Consider the following 22,816-nt stretch of genomic DNA (forward strand, 5'->3'; position numbering starts at 1 on the left):
GGTGCAGAGGGTGGGAGTTCTGGCTTCTGTAATTGCTTCTTTTCTAGACATGGGCGTTGGCAGGTATATCCATACCCCCAACCTGTCTCTATCTTTCCCTAGTGGGTAGGGCTCTGGAAAGGTGAGGTTTTGTCAAAAGGCCTCTTCTGTTGTTTTTCAACCTGATCATACTATTCTTTTTTTATAGAGATGAAAAATAGTTTAATAGCTCATGACCCTAGTACAGGTAAGAATTAAAAGATCCACTATACCTGTAATTAACATAGTAGTGTATTGACCTTACTTGTCCTCCTTGCTGTGTTCTCTACGTCCCTGAGATTACAAACTCAAACAAAGATGAACCTTCTTGCTGTTCCCCACTATGACTATGACTCTCTAGTGTAATCAGAACCTTCCTTCAAGGCCTGCTTTTGCTAATCCTCTGATAATGATACAACAACCAGAAATATGTCTACTTCTCCATAAAAGTTCCCAAATGGCTCCTTCAGAAGATGGATACTCAGCTCACAGAGATAATTGAAGAAAATATAAATAGGGCATCTAACTAGTGACTAGGGAGTTATTTGATGTTTGCTAGTGGTGATGTTTGCCCTAGGATTTGATTTTAGTCTTAAACCCACCTACCCAGTGAATGTTTCCAAAGTAAACTTATAGTCAATGTAAACTTATAGTCAATGTTTCCAAAGTAAACTTATAGAAATGACACAGAATGTATTTCTGAGAAGGCAGTGGTGGTGTGTACTAATGACGTTGGACTTCAGAAGACCATAAGGACAGTGGTGGCAAACTTGTGTGTGTGTGTGTGTGGGGGGGGGGGGGAGGTGCCTCCCCTATCTGAATTGGCAATGGGTTCTGAATGGTTATCAACAGGGCCTCGTGGAAATTTGAACCCTCCCCTGCCTTTTCCTGATATGTTTTCATTTCCTTTCTTTTTTGCCTGAGAGTGTGTGCTTCCTAGGTATTAATTGTAACCAGTTCTTTCTTCAGTGTTCTGGGGCTCTTTCTATCTGTCTCATTCCTCTCCTCTTTTTCTCCTGTTTTCCATCAGGTGGCAGCAGACTTCCAAGTCTTCAGGTTTGTCCAGCAGCTTACAGCCTGCAGGTGCCAAAGCCGATGCCCTCAGGGAAGAAATGGAGGAAGCTGCCAACAGAGTGGAGATTTGCAGGGTACAGCCCCATCTCTGATCCTTTACTGACACAGACGGGGGGAGCCCCAAGGGACTTTCTTTCTTGTTCACTGGAGTTTCACTACACTTCTCAGAGTGAGCTTCTGGGGACATTGAAATTAATGTTCCCAAACATGCTTCTAGCATGTCCACAGTGCCCAGCATGAATCCAGAGAGTTGACACTTTGTCACTGACCTAAACAGGAGGGCAGCCATTGTCCCTGCAGGATAGGCAAGGGGGAGATGAGCTTGTTTTCTGTGTGAAGCTTTTGAAAGTTATCTGAATCCCAAGCAGTAGACACTAGGCTGCATAAAACAATGACGAGTCTAGACAATAAATGAACCCTGACTCACTGTTGATATTAAATTCTCTCCTTGTTTGTCTTTTGATATTGCTGAAGTCACTCTGAAAATCCTTTGCCACCTTGGAGATGCTTAGCTGTGCAGCTGAAATGTTATTCTACAAGATAGTCACAGAAACTTCCCACTCTCTGATCCCACTTGTTTGACCTTGTTCTAAGAAACCCTGCCATGGGCAACAATAGATATCCTTCATTATGTGTGTAAAGACGTCTTCCAAGTCAGGCGGTAGCACAGCAAGTTAAGCACATGTGGCACTAATCGCTAGGACTAGCGTTAAGGATCCCGGTTCGAGCCCCCGGCTCCCCACCTGCAGGGGAGTCGCTTCACAGGTGGTGAAGCAGGTCTGCAGGTGTCTATCTTTCTCTCCCCCTCTCTGTCTTCCTCTCCTCTCTCCATTTCTCTCTGTCCTATCTAACAATGACAGTAACAATAATAACTACAACAACAATAAAAAACAACAAGGGCAACAAAAGGGAAAATAAATAAATAATTTTTAAAAAGTCTTCCATCTGGGGATCGTGCAGGGCTGCCCCGGGTTAAACGCACATAGTATGAAGCACAGGAACCGGTGCAAGGATCCTGGTTTGAGCCCCAGTTCCCCACCTGCGGGGGAGGGGGGGTCACTTCATTCTGTCTCTCCCCCTCTCTTTCTTCCTCCCCTCCATTTTTCTCTGTCAAGAAAAAAAATTTTTTTTCCATCTATTTTATCTGCAGGTATCTTTATAGGATTTAACTAACAGCACACCTGTCACGATACTCTGTACACGTTCGTTTCTGCTCATAATATACGTTTGGGCTAGATGCAAATATGGGTTTCTGGAACTATTGTGGGCCCCTGTAGTCTTCCCTACATGTAATTAGAAAGGAGAGTAGCTACTTTGCATGTGGCCATCTCTGCTCTTTGTGACTCTTACTAGTCTTACTAGTTTACTCACTACTAGTATGTCCTTTCACCATCACTATGTGCAGGTGACTTTGACCTATAAACATGTGGCTCTTAGAGTCTGATAGAATTTCTTTCTGCAGTGAGAAGCACTGAAAAATGTTGAAAGATTTCACCACTGCTCAACCTTCAGTATTGTGGACCTAAGCAAAGCTAGACCAATACCTCAGATCCGAAATTCATGATCAATAGAGTTGATTTTGAACACTTGGGTAAATGGCAGTGGTCTAGCTGGTACTTTTCATGATGTATAACTTTTTTTTTCCTCATGGTAACTTTTCTTTTGCTCTGTATGTTTTCTACCCATGTAGTACATTTTTATATTCTTCACTGAAAACCTTTTTAGTAATTTTTATTGGGAAGTGGGTTAATTATTTACAGTGTAGGCATTGACACGAGTCCAATTTTTCATCTCCCTTTGAAGACAGAGATGTGAAACAGACCCATATCCCTGATGAACCTAGATGCTAAGATATACAACAAAAATTCTCACCAAGGGGAGTCAGCCGGTAGCACGTTGGGTTAAGCACACGTGGCACAAAGCACAAGGACCCGTGTAAGGATCCTGGTTCAAGCCCCCGGCTCCCCACCTGCAGGGGAGTCGCTTCACAGGTGGTGAAGCAGGTCTGCAGGTGTCTATCTTTCTCTCCTCCTCTCTGTCTTCCCCTCCTCTCTCCATTTCTCTCTGTCCTATCCAACAATGACAACAATACTAACTACAACAATAAAACAACTAGGGAAACAAAAGGGAATAAATAAATATTTTTTAAAAAAATTTAAATTCTAGCCAAGCAAAAATCGTAGCCAAGAAGGTTGTGCACCATAACCAAGTATGATTTCTCCCAGGGATGCAAGGCTGCTTTAGTATGAATAAATAAATGTGATTCACCACAGCAATAAAGGGAAAACCCAAAACCGCATGATTATTTCAGTAGATGCAGACAAGCACCTTTGACAAGAGCCAGCATCCTTTCATGATCAAAACATTAAAAAGAGTGAGGAGAGATGGGAAATTCCTCAAACTAGCTAAGTCTGTATACAGCAAGCCTATGACCAGCATCATACTCAAGTGTGAGAAACTGGAAGCTTTCCGCTTCTGTCAGGTACAAGGCAGGGTTTTCCCCCTGTCGTCATTACTACTCAACATAGTCTTGGAAACCCTAGCCATAACAAATCAGAAAGAGAAAGAACTAAACGGATTCATTCATATTGGAAGAGAAGTAAAACTGTCATTATTTGCAGAATTTTGTTTCTTAAAAACGTAATCTTTTGGTGCCAAGAGGCAGTGCACCAAGTTGAGTGTACACACTACCAGGGACCAGGTCAAAACCCTCAGTGCCCACCTGGGAGGAGGCAGGGGCTTCCCTAACAATGAAACATTGCTACAGGTGTCAGTCTCTTTCTCTCTTTTCCTCTTTATCTCCCAGTTCCATCTCAAGTTTTCTTTGTTCTATCAAATTAAAAAAAAAAAAAAAAAGATGGGGCCAAGTGGTGACACACCTGGTTGAGCACCTTGCGTCATAATGTGCAAGGACCCAGGTTCAGATTCCTGGCCCCCACCTGCAAGGGGGAAGCTTTGCAAGTGGTGAAGCAGGGCTACAAGTATCTCTCTGTCTCTCTTCCTCTCTGTCATCCCCTTCCTCTCAATTTCTGGATGTCTCTATCCTATAAAGGTAATAATAATGATTAGAAAAAAGAACTGTTGAAGTTCTTTAAAAAAAAAAAAAAGAAGTTAAAAAATGGGGCAAGAATACAGGTCCTGAAACAAGATAGCAGAGGGCCTAGTGGGGGTTGTATTGTTATGTGGAAAACTGAGAAATGGTATTCATGTACAAACTATTTTATTTACTGTCCACTGTAAAACATTAATCCCCCAATAAAGGAAATAAATAAAAGGTGGAGAATGACCACCTGGAGCAATGAATTTGTTGTGCATTAAACCCCAGTGATAATCCTTGTGACAATAAAAAAAATTAAAAATTAATAAACACAAGAACACATTACCTCAATTTCTTCTTTTTTCTGTGACCTGGGAAATATTGCAGATGGTAGAAATGGAGAACTTGTGCCTAAGGACCCCTGTTTTATCCCTAGTAGTGCAGATAGCAGAATCCTTCCCTGACATTTCTGTCTCTCTCACTCTCTTAATCTAGCTCTCTAGCTCTATTTTCTGTTTTTTTTTCTTATATGAAATAAAGTAAACCTTAAAAATAAATTTTTCTCTATATGTTATTGTGATCAAATAGAATTAAAAACGTGTGGAAAACTAAATGCTTAGGACTTTTTTCTTTTCTATTTTTTTTTTTTTTTTTTGCCTCCAGGGTTATCAGGGTTATCGCTGCTGGGGCTCAGTGCCTGCACCATGAATTCACTGCTCCTGGAGGCCATTTCTCCCATTTTGTTGTCCTTGTTGTAGCTGTTATTGTTGTCATTGCTGTTGTTGTTGGATAGGACAGAGAGAAATGGAGAGAGATGGGGAAGACAGAGAAGAGGAGAGAAAGATAGACACCTGCAGACTTGCTTCACCATTTGTAAATCGACTCCCTTGCAGGTGGGGAACTGGGGGCTCGAGCCAGGATCCTTACTCTGGCCCTTGCCTTTTGCACCATGTGAGCTTAACCCACTGTGCTACCATCCAGGCCCCCGGGACTTTTTTTTGATTCTATAAATAGTGTTCTTTCTGATGCTTATTTGGCAGTATATATTAAAAACCATTACATTCCAACCCATTATCTAATATTTTTATTTAACTACAAGGAATTATATAATCTGAGTTAATTTTTTTATTGTTGTTGTGGTTACTATTCTTGTTGCTATTGATGTCGTTTTTGTTGGATAGGACAGAGTGAAATTGAGAGGGGAGGGGAAGACAAAGAGGAGGAGAGAAAGATAGACACCTACAGACCTGCTTCACCACTTGTGGGGAGCCGGGGCTCGAATCAGGATCCTTAAGCCGATCCTTGCTCTTTGCACCATGTGCTCTTAACCTGATGCGCTACCACCTGACCCCCAATTTGAATTAATTTTAACTGTATTGGGGGAAGGAGGCTTCATGGTATAGCATAGGACTTGTATGTGTGAATTCTTGAGTTTTATCTCTAGGCACTGCATATATTAAACTGATGCACTGGTCTCCTCTCTAAATAAGTAAATAAAGGCTAACTGCAGGGTTTTCCCAAGGTAAACAACCAAAAGAATGGTGCAGACTTTTATGAATAGATGCTTATTCAGGTATTGTTATAATAGTGAAAATTAGAAGCACAGTAGTCAGCAACAGAAAACATAGTCCATCCATACGCTAATATCATGTGATCACTAGCAAACATGTTTCTCTGGGCATACATGAAATTCAAAACTCTGTGGCTCTAGTCTTTGTGTTTGTTTTTGTCTCCAGGGTCATTGTTTGGGCTCGGTGCCTGCACTATGAATCCACTGCTTCTAGAGGCCATTTGTTCTCATTTTTGTTGCCCTTGTTGTATTTATTGTTATTGTTGTCATTGCTGTTGTTGGATAGATGGAAAAATTGAAAGAGGAGGGGAAGACAGAGAGGGAGAGAGAAAGACACCTGCAGACCTGCTTCACCACTTGTGAAGTGACCCCCCCCGTAGGTGGGAAGCTGAGGCTCGAACTGGGATCCTTACGATGGTCCCTGTGCTTTGCGCCACTTACACTTAGCCCTTTGCGCTACCGCCCAGCCCCCTGGCTCTAGTCTTTGTAAGCTCAGTAGATACATTGAATCTGTCACTGGTTAAAATAGATACAGATGGTGGGGCCAGGTGGTGGCGCACCTGGTTGAGCGCACATGTTACAGTGCACAAGGACCCAGGTTCGATCCTCTGGTCCCCACCTGCAGGGGGAAAGCTTCACAAGTGGTAAAGCAGGGCTGCAGGTGTCTCTGTCTCTCTCCCTCCATATCACCCCATTCTCTCTTGATTTCTACCTGTCTTTATCCAATAAATAAATAAAGATAATTAAAAAAATAGATACAGATGGCTAAACATGATGATTTATAGTAGATTATTTATGCATGGTGAAATAATAAATGAATTTGGCTATTAGCTTTTCATTTTTCTCCATGTAGATTAGTTGCAAAGTAAGAAAGAAATGCTCTTTTTAATATATTAAACTGATAAATATTAATGAAAATTTTTTTCTCTAATAAAGTTCACTAATTAGATCAATGGAATATTTGATTTATAATTACCAAGCTTACTTCACTGTGGCATATGTAAGACAGTATTTTAATTTTTTTAATACTATCATGTTCCTGAGGGCACATACAAATGAATTCACCTCTAAGATGATATCTTGACAAAGCTCAAAAGCTGTGTCCTTGGAGATATATTTGATGTGGCATTTTGTCTTTCACTGGGAGGGGTGGTGAGGTATGGAAAGGGTCCCTTCCTTTCTTCTCTCTGTCCGCTGATTCCATTTTAATCACTAGACCTTCTGCTTCTCCCTGAATGGTATCAGCAGCTAACTCTCCAGGGCCAGGTTGTTGAGAAATGTCTCCTCAACAGTGCTGCTGTGGGAATAACACAGCAGAATGATTCCTCACAAAAACCGTGTTCTCTTGACCCTTTGTTAGGATTGGCAACCCTACAGCGGCGTTCCTTTAACTCTGGTGAAAGGGAGCGAGATCGTTTTATTCTTAGGGAGAGTTACCATTGCTGAGCCTCCGTTTTCTTCACATGTGCCCTCATGAAATCTGCTAAGTCCTTTTGAGACAGTGGCAGACAGACAGATACTCTTGAACTCATAATAGCTACTCAAAGTGGAAATTCAACATGTCCTTAAAAGAATGTCCCATGTGATATGGAGCCCAACATCGTTCTTAACAATTTTTTATTCATTTTTTCCCCTTTCATCATCCTCCAAAACTAAGGGTGACACCGACTCATTAGAGCTTAAAAAAAAGCTCTGCAGAGAACAGATAGTCTTTTGAGCTCTTACCTTGTGAACAAGAGCCCTTTAATGATATGGGGCAGCCACTGCTTTTCCTGTCAAGAATACTTGAAAGGAAAAAGGTTGCTTCTTACGTATCTCAGTGCTCCTTGGTTCCAGCTAGAGGGGCCTTGTAGAATGCTTGACCTTCCTAAGAGTGTAGTTCCCTGCTATAGTCTGTTCAGCATCTGGATTGACTTTGTTGTGCTTCTCTCATTTTTTCCTTCATCCCAGGCATTATAGATTCTTCTCAACTACACATCTCATAAAGCTTTCCTATCTAAGCCTACCTATCAGGGAGGAAATGCTAGTGATTAGAGGACTTACACAAACAAGTTTAGAGGTGTGACAGACTCTAAGATAATTGCTACTGACATCATCTGCTTTCTGAATGTCTCACTCTGAATGTCTTGGTGGAACTGTTGTCATTGGAGGAAAGAAAACACATCCCAAATTCAAATGCAACATTCAGATGCATAATGGGCTGCCTAGAAGTGGAGACAGACTATTAACACTGTGAGATTCGTTAAGTGATCTTTGTATGAGTCCAGATTTTTCAAGAATTTGAACAGTTTTTTTTTTCCAGTCAATTTTATCTTGCCTAGTAGTCTTATCCAGTGTTCCCTCATTTGGGGGGAAATGTTGCATCAAACTGTGTGCCTGTTATTCACCAATCAAAATTGATCGTGAAGAAAGCAGAGCAGTTTATTAATCAAAGAGAAGAAAGAGGGAGTCGGGCGGTAGCGCAGCGGGTTAAGCACACGTGGCGCAAGGACCTGCGTAAGGATCCCGGTTCGATCCCCCGGCTCCCCACCTGCAGGGGAGTCACTTAACAGGCGAAGCAGGTGTCTATCTTTCTCTCCCCCCTCTACCTCCCCCCTCTCTATTTCTCTTTGTCCTATCCAACAACGACGACAACAAGAATAAGTACAATAAAACAACAAGGGCAACAAAAGGGAATAAATAAATAAATTAACAAAAAATATTTTAAAAAAAGAGAAGAAAGAACCACATTCTGAACTTGGAGGCTGCTTCTCCAGGTGTCACTGAGAGAGACAGAGAAGTAATTTACTTCCCCATCCCCACCCACTTCCCCTCCATGGTTCAAGTGTTAACGTCCTCAAGGAAACCACTGGCATACGTATTCTTTTTCATGCTCATTCTCTAGATCCATGATGGGAAAACATGGACAAAGTTTGTGATATGTTGAATGTTATTAAAAAATGGGATTGAACAAAGGTTAACGCCTATCCATGGCTTCTAGACTCAAGCATTGACTACTCTGTCGTTTGATATTTCACCTTGGTTGTATCTTTTACCTTCTGCAGGACCAGCTCTCCGCTGACATGTACAGTTTTGTGGCCAAAGAAATTGACTATGCAAACTACTTTCAAACGGTAAGGGTTCTGAGAGAGAAGTCTGTTGACCAGACCCTGGAAGGAATGTGGATTTGGAGAATGTGGACTTCCATGTTGAATGGAAAAGTTTATGAATTAAATTGTCAGCAATCAAGAAAACAGAGAAGACTTCACCTGTTTTAGGCCTCTTTGATTTTTGTCAGAGATGAATTCACACATCAGACGTATGTTCAATTCCAGTTGTCCAAGAAATTATGGTGGTCCTTTATTTCAAAGTCATTATGCAAATGAGAGTGGAATTAACACCACGAAACACTCTTTGCTAACCATATTTTATAAGGCCATTATGAACATCAGGATGTATATTATTTCCCTTTGAATTAGTGTCTTCAGGTTCTTTGGATAAATGCTTAGGCGTCATATTGCTGGCTCATAAAACAGTTCCATTTGTATTTGTCTAAGGGCTCCTCATACTATTTTTCCATAGAGTGTGCACCAGTGTTCATTCCCACCAACAGTGGACCACAGTTCCTTTTTTTCCACATGCGCATTAACCTTTGCCATCTTTTGGCTCCTTGATGTAAGTCACTTGCACACAGGCCCTTGGTTGTTGTTGGCATGGAAATGGGTGGGTCTCCCACTGCTCAACCCATACATTATCTTCTTGTACAGACTTTTCCCTAAGACCGAAGAATTAAAACTAAACCCTGTACATGAAGATTAAGGCAACTCAGAAATCTCGGACAGTGATTGTCACTTGGGTGATTGTACACCACCTCTCAGTTAGATATCTAGAAATGTCCAGGGATATTTTGACTGTCATCTTTTGACAAAGGAGTCCTGGCATTCAGTTGGTAGATATCTTGGATACTGCTAAAAAAAAAACTTACATTGCACAAGACCCCTTACAGAGGAGAATTTTCTATCTCCCCCAAAGTTTAGTGGGATCAAAGCTGAGAAACCCTGACCTATCATAAATGAGGAGTTTGGCAAGAAAGTAAGGAGATGGCTCTATCCAGATACTTATTTTGAATCTAAATGTTTGCCAGAGATGATGACAAGAAGATAAAAGATGATTTCTTTGTTTTGCCTCCAGGGTTATTGCTGGGGCTCAGTGCCTGCACCATGAATCCACTGCTCCTGGAGGCCATTTTTTTCCCCTTTTGTTGCCCTTGTTGTTGTAGCCTTGTTGTAGTGGTTATTATTGTTGTTGATGTTGTTTGTTGTTAGATAGGACAGAGAGAAATGGAGAGAGGAGGGGAAGACAGAGAAGGGAAGAGAAAGACACCTGCTGACCTGCTTCACCACCTGTGAGGTGACTCTCCCGCAGATGGGGAGCCGGGGGCTCGAACCTGGATCCTTATGCAGGTTCTTGCGCCTTGCACCACATGTGCTTAACCCACAGCGCTACCGCCCGACCCCCAAAGGGTGATTGATGGGGCTTCTTTGCTTGCCTCTCAATGAAAGCACATCTAGAGAGTAGAGAAGTAGGATCTGAGTCATCCCTTCTGGAATAAACTGGTTCAAACAATCAGGACTGTGACTTTTTACCAGGGTAGATGCTAGGCAAGTTTCCCCCGCACATACTCACATACATGTGCGCGCACACACAGACAAACAGAAATGAAAGAAAAACTATCAATTAAAAATGCAGCTAAGAGCCTACTGTGTGATGAGTCATGTTACTACACACTAGGACTGCAGTGCAAGTCCCCAGTTTCCACCTGTTGGGGAGAGAGAAGCATCAGAAGCAGTGGAGCTACAGAGGTCTTTCCGTCTCTGTGTCTCATAGCTTCTAACAACAACAACAACAACAAAAGTCACCTGAAAAGGTAGAGTCATGCAGTCACCAAGCCCCCAGCAATAACTCTGGTGGCAAAAGTAAATAAGAAATATAGCGAATCTCACCTACTTTTAAAGTTGGAAAAAAAAAAAAAAAAGATAGTAAGTTAATTAACCGACACCAACCCTGTCTTGCAAGGACTACTGAGAGCTACAGGAAAAGAAGTAAAGGAACTCGAACTCCAAGTGAGGTCATCTGAGGTAGAATAGAAATGGGAATTGAGGGAGGCAGGCGGTAGCACAGTGGGTGAAGCGAGGTGGCTGAAAGCTCAAGGACCAGTTTAAGGATCCCGGTTCGATCCCCCGGCTCCCCACCTGCAGGGGAGTGGCTTCACAAGCGGTGAAGCAGGTCTGCAGATGTCTATATTTCTCTCTCCCTCTCTGTCTTCCCCTCCTCTTTCCATTTCTCTCTGTCCTATCCAACAATGATGAAAACAATAGTAACTACAACAATAAAACAACAAAGGCAACAAAAGGGAATAAATAAAAATAAATCAATATTAAAAAAATAATAAATGTGAACTCAGGGAGTCGGGCGGTAGCGCAGTGGGTTAAACGCATGTGGCAAAGTGCAAGGACCAGCGTTAAGGATCCTGGTTCAAGCCCCAGGCTTCCCACCTGCAGGGGAGTCGTTTCACAGGTGGTGAAGCAGGTCTGCAGGTGTCTTTCTCTCCCAGTCTCTGTCTTCCCCTCCTCTCTCCATTCTCTCTATCCTATCCAACAATGATGACATCAATAACAACAACAATAAAACAACAACAAAAGGGAAAATAAATTAATTAATTTAAAAAAATTCTAAAAGAAATGGGAACTTAAACTATAGCAACAAGAGGAGCAAATATAAGAAAAGGGAAGGGACCAGGTGGTGGTGGACCTGGTTGAGCGGACAGGTTACAGTGTGCAAAGAACCAGGTTCAAGCCCCCGGTCCCCACCTACAGTGGGAAAGCTTCGCAAGTGGTGAAGTAGTGTGGTAGGTGTCTATCTGTCTCCCCCCCTCTTTATCTCCTTTTCCCTCTTGATTTCTGGCTGTCTCTATCAAATAAATGAATATAATTCTAAAAATAAAAAAAGAGAAGGCAGAAAGGACGGAGTGATATGACCAATGCTCGTGAACCAAGGTCAACTATCAAAGACCCAGACATCAGAACAGAAAATCTTAAATCTTACATCTTTGCCTCCGCTTCATGGGAAACAGAAGGGAACGCTGTGTGAACTAGGTCAGGAAGAGAGGGAAGATGATGGGATAATTCCACATGTAGGCAGAACTTGAGAGACAGAGTTAGAAAGGGAGATCATGGCGGGGGTGGGGGCCAGGCAGTGGCGCACCTGGTTAAGCACACACATTACAGTGCACAGGGACCCAGGTTCAAGCCCCTGGTCCCCACCTGTAGGGAGGAAGCTTCATGAGTGGTGTAGCAGGGCTGCAGGTATCTTTATGTCTCTCAGTATCTCTCCCTCTCTCCTCTCAATTTTGGTCTCTATTCAATAATAAATAATAAAACTATTTTTAAAAAAAAGGGGGGGAGGAGAAAACGGGATGAAACTTGTACTGAGGGTGGTGTACTGCACCATAGCAAAGGACTCTGGGTGAGGAGATGGGATTGGGAGTCTGGGGGGAGAAGAGGTTTGGGGTCCTGGATGGGGGAGGAGGTTAAGAGTATATAGCAGACACCTGTTATCCAGAACTGAGAAATATACATGTATAAACAAATGTACTGTGATTTATTATTCCCCCAATAACATATGTATATATATGTATATGTATATATATGCATGCTTAAAATATTTTATAGTCTAAAAAATATATATAAGCCGTGAAGTGATGAAGAAAGCTAAAAAAAGAATGGGAAGGAGAAATGAGAAATTTCCATTTTAGTTTAGAATAGCTACGAGCTCCTTATAATTTCTAACATTTCTGTCAGTAGTCTAAGAATCCACCTACTCTGAAAAGTAATTATCATGCACTCTTGCCAACTTAATATTTACTTTAAAATAGTAAGATTTTTCAAATATATTCTGTTGGTGTTAGTTATAAAAAAAAGTATTTTAAGATTTTAGATTTTCTCAAATGAATAAACATTCCATTGACATTCCCAGCTTTGTTAAGCTGGCTACCTGTCATTTGATTGGTATTTACCTAAATATTATGTGGTTTTTACATTCCCTATTGGTTTTACTTGGGTTTTATTGGTTTTCCCTATTGGTTTTATGTGTCTCAACTCTCTGTAATAGGCATTCAAACAGTGACTCCCTCTTTTCTGAGGCATGTTCATATATATGTTATTGGGGAATAATAAATCACAGTACATTTGTTTATACATGTATATTTCTCAGTTCAGTGTGTTTTGTTTATTTGCCTTGTTTTGTGTTTTGATTTTTATTGCATAGAGACAGCCAGAAATCGAGACAGAGGGCTAACAGAGAGGGAGAGAGAGTGAGACACCTGCAGCACTGCTTCACCATTCGCAAAGCTTTCCCCCTGTAGGTGGGGACCAGGGGCTCGAACCCAGGTCCTCGCACATTGTAACATGTGCATCACCACCTAGCCCCATGGTTGTTTTTTTTTGTTTTTGTTGTTGTTGTTTTTTGAGAGGGTGGGTCGTGGGGAATGGAGAATCAGCAGATAAATGAAGCAATATTTGTTTGCGTCTTATCATCAGTTCAGCAGATTTTTAGTAATGAGATGACTACAACAGAACGTCTTGAAGGAATATATGTATTCGGCTCATTGCATAATAACCAAAGAAACAGTACCCTCCCCCCTCTTACCCCCAGGGTTCTTGATTGTGGACTCCAAGTTTTGTGATCAGTTTTATGTAAAATTCACTTTGCAGAAGCCAGGATAGATACAGGTTGACAGTATAGTTCAGTCTTACAGGTGAATGGGCTTCTAAATCTGTTTCCCGTTTCCATGTTCCCACCATTACACCTCTCTTTGTTGCTTTTTGCTGTGATGATGGGACGCTCGATGAGATAGTCTCAGTGAGGCAAAAGCTCAAAAATGTTCCAGCTCTGGAGTGCCCCAGTCCATTCCTTCACATTCTCCTACCTCCTAAAATTCCACTTGTGGTCACTCATTTGCTATAGAGGCTATGGAGGAACCACAATGATTATTCTAAGTAGCTTGAGGAAGCAGGGACTTCAGTTTTACTTCTCCAGGGTTATCACTGGGGCTCAGTACTAGCACTATGAACCCACTGTCCCTAGCGGTCATTTTTTTCCCCATTCTATTGGCTAGGACAGAGAGAAATTGAGAGGGAAGGGGGAGATAGAGAGGGAGAGAGATGGACAGACACCTGCAGACCTGCTTTGCTACGCATGAAGCGTCATTCCTGCAAGTGGGGAGCCAGGGACTCGATCCCGGACCCTTGTGCCATTCCTTGTGCTTAGTACTATGTTCCATCAACTGGGTGTGCCACCACCTGGCCACCTTCACTTACTTTCCTAGTGCATGACCCAGCCCCCTAGTGCAGTGCACCCCATACAACATGGAAGCCCATGCTTCCAACCCCACTACATAAAGGTAATGCTTGCCCCCCCCCATTTTTTAAATTTAATTGTAGGGAGAGTTAATGGTTTATAGCACAGTTGTTGACACATGGTTAAAGTTTCTCATCTCCCTGTGACAGGTGTCTGCAAAACACTCTCATCCCCAACTTAGATCCTTTTCCAGCTTTATGTAACAGGATCTCAACACCCCCCCCCCACACACACACACCTTCTGCCCCCTATTCCTTCCCAGAGTCCTTTGCTGTGGTGCTTTTTAATCATTTTTTAGAAACTTTTATTTATTTATTTATTTATTTTTTAACCAAAGCACTGTTCAGCTCTGGCTTATGGTGGTGCAGGGAATTGAACCTGGGACTTTGGAGCCTCAGGCATGAGAGTCTGTTTGCATAACCATTATGCTAACTACCGTCTGCCCTGGTGTTTTTATTCTTGTTCCTTTCATTCTGCTTATGAGGGAGACTGTCCCGTATTCCTTCTCTTTCTGGCTTATCTCACTTAACACGATTCCTTCCGGCTCCATCCAAGAGGAAGTGAAGAAGGTGACTTCCTCATTCTTAATAACTGAGTAGCATTCCATGATATATATATGTCACAACTTTGCTTGGCCTTTTGTTTTCTCAGCTAATAGAAGTACAGGCTGAATACCACCGGAAGTCACTGACACTCCTGCAGGCCGTGTTGCCTCAGATAAAAGCACAACAGGGTAAGTGCCAACCTTCCTTGGAGAACGGGTGGGTTGGAAATCCTGCTCGCCTTCCCGGATGTGACCATGTCTCTGTATTTTGTTCACCCTTATGCTTTCCACAACAGGATCACATTTATATGAGTTTCTAGAACTTCACAAACTGGTGCCTTAATCCAGTTTCATTGAAGCAAAGCAAACTCACATACATTGCCCTCTCCAGGGAATGAGTCAGGGAGGTATGTGTGGATGTGCATGGACACACACAAGTAACATGAAGCACAGTGGTTCTGACGCAGAGGACTAACCATCCACCCTGCCCAAGCCCCTCCTGCCATCCCCCAAACTGCATGGATGGACACTTGCTGGGATCTCCATAACTTTGGCAGACTTAGGAGAGTCTGTATGGTCAAAGGAAATATCCAGGCTTGAGCGACTTTCACTAAGTGCAGTACTTCTTAACACCTTTCTTGCTGTGCCCCCTCAGAGGCATGGGTAGAAAAGCCTTCCTTCGGAAAGCCCCTGGAAGAACACCTAACGATCAGCGGCCGGGAGATCGCCTTCCCCATTGAGGCATGCGTGACGATGCTACTTGAGTGTGGGATGCAGGAGGAGGTAGGTCTGGGCAGCGCCTAGCCCATCCTCTAAAAGTTCTCTTCTTTGGGAGTCAGGCGGTAGCGCAGCGGGTTAAGCGCATGTGGCACAAAGTGCAAGGATCTGCGTAAGGATCCCGGTTCCAGCCCCCGGCTCCCCACCTGCAGGGTAGTCGCTTCACAGGCGGTGAAGCAGGTCTGCAAGTGTCTATCTTTCTCTCCCCCTCTCTGTCTTCCTTCCCTCTCCTCTCTCCATTTCTCTCTGTCCTATCCAACAACGATGACATCAATAACAACAACAACAATAACTATAACAATAAAACAACAAGGGCAACAAAAGGGAATAAATAAATAAAAGTTCTCTTCTTCAGTGAAAGAAATACTCTCATATCCTCTCCTCTCCAGTTAACTTTCCTCTCCAGCCCCTACAAATCAGAAGATGTTAAGATGCAGTAACAATTGTATGGAATTGTCTCCCTCTTATCCTGCAATCTTGTCTATCATTATTAAATCACCAATAATAGTATTAAAAAAAAAGAAAGAAAAGAAAAAAGATACAGTAACAGTCCCCTCCCCCTCCTGCAGAATACAATTTATTCTGATTCCCATTAGCCTCCACTTCACAGGGAGACTGGAGGATTCTGGGAGATTAATACTAATGCCCATGAGGAACTTCTAGTCACATACTAGCCTTTTCTTCATATTTAGCATGATTTGGACCTCCTCCTTTTTCCTCTTCCTCTGTCTTATGCTTTACTCCTTCCCACTCCCTACCTGCCACACACACACACACCCCTTTTGCTAAGTCTCCTGGTTCTAAAAATAGACATCCTAGCCTTTTTGGTCATAGAAAGAAAATGGAAATATGATTGATAGAGATGTTATAAAGTAGTTCTTAAGAGCCATGTGTAAAAGAAAAAAAAAGTCAGCAAGAAATTAGTTGACTACTGTTTTTAATACTATGTAAATCTTTTCCTAGGATGTAGATCTTATCTTTGGTTTTCTTCTCTAGGCTATTATAAAATCTTTACTCCATCTTCCTTTGAAGTGATCAGCCAATAAATACTTACTTAGGAAATGCTGTGCATTTATTTCAGAGTGTGTGTGTTTGTGTGTGTGTTGTGTGTGTGTTGTGTGTGTGTGTGTGTGTGTGTGTGTGTGGTGGTGGGGGTGGGGAATGGCTTATAAACTTATTAGGGTGAACTGATGCTCAGATCTCTCAAATAAATTTGATAGTTCTCAAACTCTCCACAGGTTGTCTTTTTTTTCTTTTGTTATTTACTTATTTATTTTTTCTTTTTTTATGTTATTTATACGATGATAGGGGCATAGTTCCACACCATTCTCACCATCAAAATACTGCTTCCCCTGAAGGATAACCACCACAGTTCTCCTAAGATCTTAGATATGGGTTGACGATACATTTCTTTTTCAAGTTTGTGTGATTCAATACTTTATATTCCACATGTGAGTGAAATCATCTGGTGCTTATCTTTCACTGCCTTTCTTCACTGATCATAATCAGTTCCATCCATTTTTATACCAAAAGTCGCAATACTGTCTTTTTAATTGCTGAGTAGTACTCTGTTGAGTATATATACCGTAGCTTCTTAATTGCTGAGTAGTACTCTGTTGAGTTTATATACCGTAGCTTCTTAATTGCTGAGTAGTACTCTGTTGAGTTTATATACCGTAGCTTCTTAATTGTTGAGTAGTACTCTGTTGAGTTTATATACCATAGCTTCTTAATTGCTGAGTAGTACTCTGTTGAGTTTAGATACCATAGCTTCTTAATTCAGTCATGAGTTGATGAGCACTGAGGTTGTTTCCATATTTTAGCATTTGTGAGTAATGCATCCAAGAACAAAGGGGAAAATATGGCCCTGCAGTGTTGTGTTTTTGTGTATCTTGGATAGATGGAGTGGTACTGGTGGATCATGAATGAGTAAGATTTGTATTTTTTTTATCATTGTTGTGGTTGTTATTAGTGCTGTCATTGTCGTTGGATAGGACAGAGAGAAATGGAGAGAGGAGGGGAAGACAGAGAGGAGGAGAGAAAGAGAGACACCTGCAGACTTGTTTCACTGCTTGTGAAGTGAACCCCTTGCAGGTGGGGAGCCGGGGGCTCGAACCGGGATCCTTACACTGGTCCTTGCTCTTCGTGCCTTGTGCCTTAACCCACTGCGCTACCGCCCGACCCCCCGGATGTATTTGTTTATGAATTCTCCATACTGCTCTCCATAATGGCTGCACGAGTTTGCATTCCTACCAGCAACGGAATAGAGCTCCTCCTTCTTCACATCCTCTTCAATTTTTTTTTCCTATTTAATCATTGAAGGCCATTCTTATAGGTGTGAGGTAGAGTCTCAATGTGGTTTTAATTTGTATTTCTCTAAAGTTGATTGAAGGCGAAGCATTTCCTTATATGTGTGTGGGTGGTGTGTATCTCTTCTTTAGAGAGCTGTCTATTCATATCCTCTGCCTACCTTCTTACTAGATTGTTCTTTTTCTTTGTTCTCCATAAGTCTTTAAGCATTAAGTCCCATAGGACACTAGGAAGGTTGTGAGATAAGGATGTGAACAGGCATCACATCTACTATGGTTGCTTCCTCTGTGCTGAGTCTGCTGCGGGTACTGGCTTTTTAAATTTTTTTAATCACTGGGGTTCGGTATTGGCACTGCAAAGCCACTGCTCCTGGAGTTTTTGGTTTCTGTTTTGTTTTCATTTCCCCCCCATTTTTTTTTTTACTGGATAAGACAGAGAGAAATTGAGAGAGATGGGGGAGATAGAGAGGGAGAGAGAAAGATAGACAGACACCTGCAGACCTGCTTTGCCAATTGCAAAGTTTCTCCTCTGTAAGGGGGAAGCTGGGAGCTAGAACCGGATCCTTGTGTGGGTCCTTGCATTTAGTACTATAAGCACTTAGCTGGGTGCACCACCACTCAGCTCCCCCCCCCAAAAAAAAGAAGATTCTTAAGCATTCCCCATCGTGTATTTCAACAATTCCATCTGCTCTATCTCTCGCTATACCTCACTCTCTTGCTTGCATTGTACCCTACTTGGAGCCAGCTCATCTTCTTTTAGTAAACAACTATACTCAGCGTTCCTCTGAGGCTAGGAGAAAAAAAAAAAAAATCTTCTTTCAGACCAGCTACAGCCTCAATGTCTTTCCCTACCTCTTTGCTTTAATTTTGGCGCTGACCAGTTTCTTAAAATAACTCTTATGTTTGCTATTTCTGCATCTGGCCCACCACTTACCTTCTTAGCTTCTTGATATAGGATGTCTGCTCCCACCACTGGACTTAACTTGCCCTCAGAGACATCCAGGGTCCTCCAGATTGCCAAACTTCATGACACAGTCAGGCAGACTGTATGAAAAGGGAGTTTGTGGCAATCATAGCAGACCAGAAATCCAGTATTCTAGACATTTTCTTCTAAGAGAACGTAGCACTCTGCCATAAATAAAGGAATAAAAAATGACCTGCCAGTCTGTTTCTCAGTATGTAAGGTATATAACTGAAAATAAGAAGCTAGAAAAGAGAAGAGAGGAGAGGAGAGGAGACAGGAGGGGAGAAAAGGAAAGAGAAAAGAAAAGAAGGGGCCAGGTGGTGGTGCATCTGGTTAAGTGCACACATTACAGTGCACAAGGACCCAAGTTCAAGCCCCCAGTCCCCACCTGCAGGGGGAAAGCTTCACGAGTGGTGAAGCAGTGTTGCAGGTGTCTCTCTGTCTCCCTCTCTCCCCCTCCTCTTCCAATTTCTCTCTGTTTCAATCCAATGTTATACACATATACACATACATTAGAATAGGATAGGATAGGATAGGATAGGATAGGATAGGATAGGATAGGATAGGATAGGATAGGATAGGATAGGATAGGATAGGATAGGATAGGATAGGATAGGATAGGATAGGATAGGATAAGATAGGATACCCAGAAACATGCCTGACTTGCCTATAACCTGGGGGTTTCTTCTCAACTGTAACCTGTATTTGTTTCCTCGTCACATTCTCTTTAATGTGTAAAGTTGCTTTTCTCTTCCTAGTTCACTTTTTTCCCTCTATAAGGCACTGCTGTTCACTGGGACAAGGTGACTATAAATCAAAAGAAACTGAGAATGAAATACAGAGTGTCTGAAGAAGGCATCCTTCCCTCACAGTCCTGCATGCCCTGGGGATGCAGACTTTATTTGGTTCCAAACATAGAGACCTGTGCCTTCTAAACACACACACACACACACACACACACACACACACATATATTCATATCCACCCTGTAAAATTACTTACTTACAAATGAGAGAAAGAGAACAGAAGCCTCACTCTGGCACATGCGGTATTGGGGATAGAACTCAGGGCCTCGTGCCTTTTTAAGTCCAAAGCTTGGGTTACTGTACCACTTCCTGGACCTCTAAGAGGCCTTAAAGGAAAGAGGTGCATAGGCTTTTTTTGTCCATTTTGTTTTTGGGCCTCTGAGTAACAGGACTGTCTGCTGACCCTCTGTCCTGTTGGTAGGGACTCTTCCGAGTGGCTCCATCTGCTTCGAAGCTGAAGAAGCTGAAAGCTGCCCTGGACTGCTGTGTGGTGGATGTGCAGGAGTACTCAGCGGACCCCCATGCCATTGCAGGTGGGCACTCACAGTCACTCAGCAGGGCACTCGCTGCCTTAGGCAGGAGAGGTTCACAGAGAATGGACAAGCGTACAGGAAGGGTATGTAGCCCCTTGTCAGGAATAATTGGCCCAGTGAATTTCCAGCCTACATCATGTGTGTCCGTCTGAAGTATAGTTTTAAGCCTGGCTGCCATAACTCCTTGAAGGGTGGCCTCTCTGGTATGCCAAGAGGTGGCAGGAAGCAGGAAGTTGGAAAGGTGAACGCTGTTGTCAGCCCACAGGGATCTGCAGATGGGGGAGGTCCCATTACCCTGTCAGTGTCTTGGATTCAGTCTGGGGGGAGGCTGTCATCTGTCTTGTCCTGTATGTCAGGCCCATCACCAGTGCTGGCTGGTGGAACATTCCCTACCATATCATGAAGGCTTATGATTAATGTCATTTTCATCACCAGGAGCTTTGAAATCTTACCTCCGAGAGTTGCCAGAACCTCTTATGACCTTTGAACTATATGATGAGTGGATTCAGGCTTCCAAGTGAGTATCTGATTTACAGAACATGTGCTCTACTACCACTGAGCTACAGCCCGGGTCTCTACTTAATAGCGTTCACTGGAATTGGAAGTCATGCAATCTATGTTCTAGCAATTCAGTTTCTTATCATCTCCATTGAGAAATATGTGTACATTTGTTCAAACAAGTATGTGCAAGGCAATTATTTACAACATTTACTTGGGGGATAGCAAAAATAATAATAATAATCTTAGAGGTTTTTTTTTTTAATATGTATTCCCTTTCGTTGCCCTTGTTGTTTTGTTGTTGTTGTTATTGATGTCATCATTGTTGGATAGGACAGAGAGAAATGGAGAGAGGAGGGGAAGACAGAGAGGAGGAGAGAAAGACAGACACCTACAGACCTGCTTCACCACTTGTGAAGCGACTCCCCTGCAAGTGGGGATCCAGGGGCTCGAACTGGGATCCTTACGCCGGTCCTTGCGCTTTGCGCCACCGGCGCTTAACCTGCTGCGCTACCGCCCAACTCCCCGATCTCAGAGTTTTTAAAGATTCATTGGTGGGAATGTAGAAATAGACTAAGTAAATGATGAGATATCTACACTGTGACATACTCCCCAGCAGCTAGGAATGAAGCTGTTCATTCTGACATGAAAAGACATGAAGATTTATTGTTTCATGATATAAAATAAATCAGGAAGAACACATATAGGGGGCCAGGTGGTGGCGCACCTGGTTAAGTACTCACATTACATTACAGTGCACAAGGACCCAGGTTCAAGCCCCTCTCCCCACCCGGAGGAGAGCTTCAAGAGTGGTGAAGCAGAGCTTCAGTTCTCTCTCTGTCTCACCCTTTCTTTATGTCCCCTCCCCTTTCAATTTCTCTCTGTCTCTATGCAATAATAAATAAATATATATTTTTTAAAAGAACACATATAATGTTCTGTTGTTTTTGAAAAGAAATAAAGGCACTCAACACAGAACAAAACAATTTTAGGAATCACTACATGTGTAAATGCACAGCTTAAATATGCAGTCCTATTAGTAATTTCATTTAATTCTCACAGGACTTATAAATAAGGAAACCGTAGAACAAATCCTTTTTTCCTAAAGACTTGTGTTTATGTGTTTCTTATCTTTTAATTTTTTAATTATCTTTATTTATGTATTGGATAGTTACAGCCAGAAACTGAGAGGGAAAGGGGAGACAAAGAAGGAGACACACCTGCAACCCTACTTCACCACTTGCAAAGCTTTCCCCCTGCAGATGGGGACCGGAGGCTCGAACCTGGTCCCTTGCGCATTGTAACGTGTGCTCAACTGGGTCCTTTATGTGCTATAATCTTATGAGTTAGTTTCATATGAGAGAAAGCAAGAAGCCGGAGCACCACTTGAAGTACCAGGGGCTGGATTGACAGCTCCAGCATGCAGTTCTTAAACCTACCAGATAAGCTAATTCCCTGGCTGCCAGACCTGTTTGTAGAGACTACTTCTTCCTAGAAAATACCACCCTGGGGTTCATGAAGCCTATACTAAATTGATAGAATCACTACAAGGATGTATATTGAGTATTATGTACCAACTACCAAGGAATTGAATATCCGTAGGTAATATCTGTTGTTGCCACCATGGTGTGAAGGTGGGTTGAACTCCTTGGCTGGATTCCTGCGTCCTGCCTGGTCTCTGGACTAGAATTATCCTCCTGAAAATACTGGGTCCTGCCAACTCCAGAATACTCAGGTTACTACCCTCTGACTCCCACCTGCCACCTGGCCCACACTGATCTTGGGACATGTGCCCAGGGGGAGTTTTGTTAAAGTAACACAGGACCGCACAGGAGAACCAATCAGCAGGAAATAATAACAGCCAAACGCGAATAATAACATCATGTTGGGTTTGGGCAGTGGTGCACCCAGTTAAGCACACATAGTACGAAGCACACAGACCCGTGCAAGGAATCCATTTCAAGCCCCTGGGCTCCCTACCTGCAGGGAAGTTGTTTCATAAGCCATGAAGCACATTTGCAGGTGTCTATCTTTCTCTCTCCCTCTCTGTCTCCCTTTCCTCTCTCAGTTTTTCTCTGTCCTGTCCAATAAAAATGGGAAAAAATGGCTGCCAGGAGCAGTGGATTCATAGTGCCAGCAGCGCCGAGCCCCAGTGATAACCCTGCAGACAAAATAATAATAATAATAATAATAATAATAATAATGTCATGTTGACATGTTCAGTGACAGTGGTTAGCTTCCTGATGTCAGATATGATGATCATGGCTAATTCTGATTGCCACCGAGAAG

At 42.5% G+C, this 22,816-nt stretch overlaps 1 protein-coding gene across 5 annotated transcripts in view; it reads left to right on the forward strand.

Annotated features, from left to right (window-relative positions):
• ARHGAP44 (Rho GTPase activating protein 44) overlaps positions 1–22,816 on the forward strand; it is a 202,981-nt gene that overhangs the window by 141,258 nt on the left and 38,907 nt on the right. For all 5 annotated transcript variants that reach the window (XM_060204450.1, XM_060204448.1, XM_060204451.1 and 2 more), the window contains exons 7-12: positions 1,049–1,166; positions 8,744–8,812; positions 14,748–14,829; positions 15,296–15,423; positions 19,918–20,029; positions 20,465–20,546. In XM_060204450.1, coding sequence (XP_060060433.1) covers positions 1,049–1,166; positions 8,744–8,812; positions 14,748–14,829; positions 15,296–15,423; positions 19,918–20,029; positions 20,465–20,546 — 591 coding nt within the window. The remainder of the gene's footprint in view (positions 1–1,048; positions 1,167–8,743; positions 8,813–14,747; positions 14,830–15,295; positions 15,424–19,917; positions 20,030–20,464; positions 20,547–22,816) is intronic.

This window comes from Erinaceus europaeus, chromosome 12 (genome assembly GCF_950295315.1).
Source record: "Erinaceus europaeus chromosome 12, mEriEur2.1, whole genome shotgun sequence".
NCBI lineage: Eukaryota > Metazoa > Chordata > Mammalia > Eulipotyphla > Erinaceidae > Erinaceus > Erinaceus europaeus.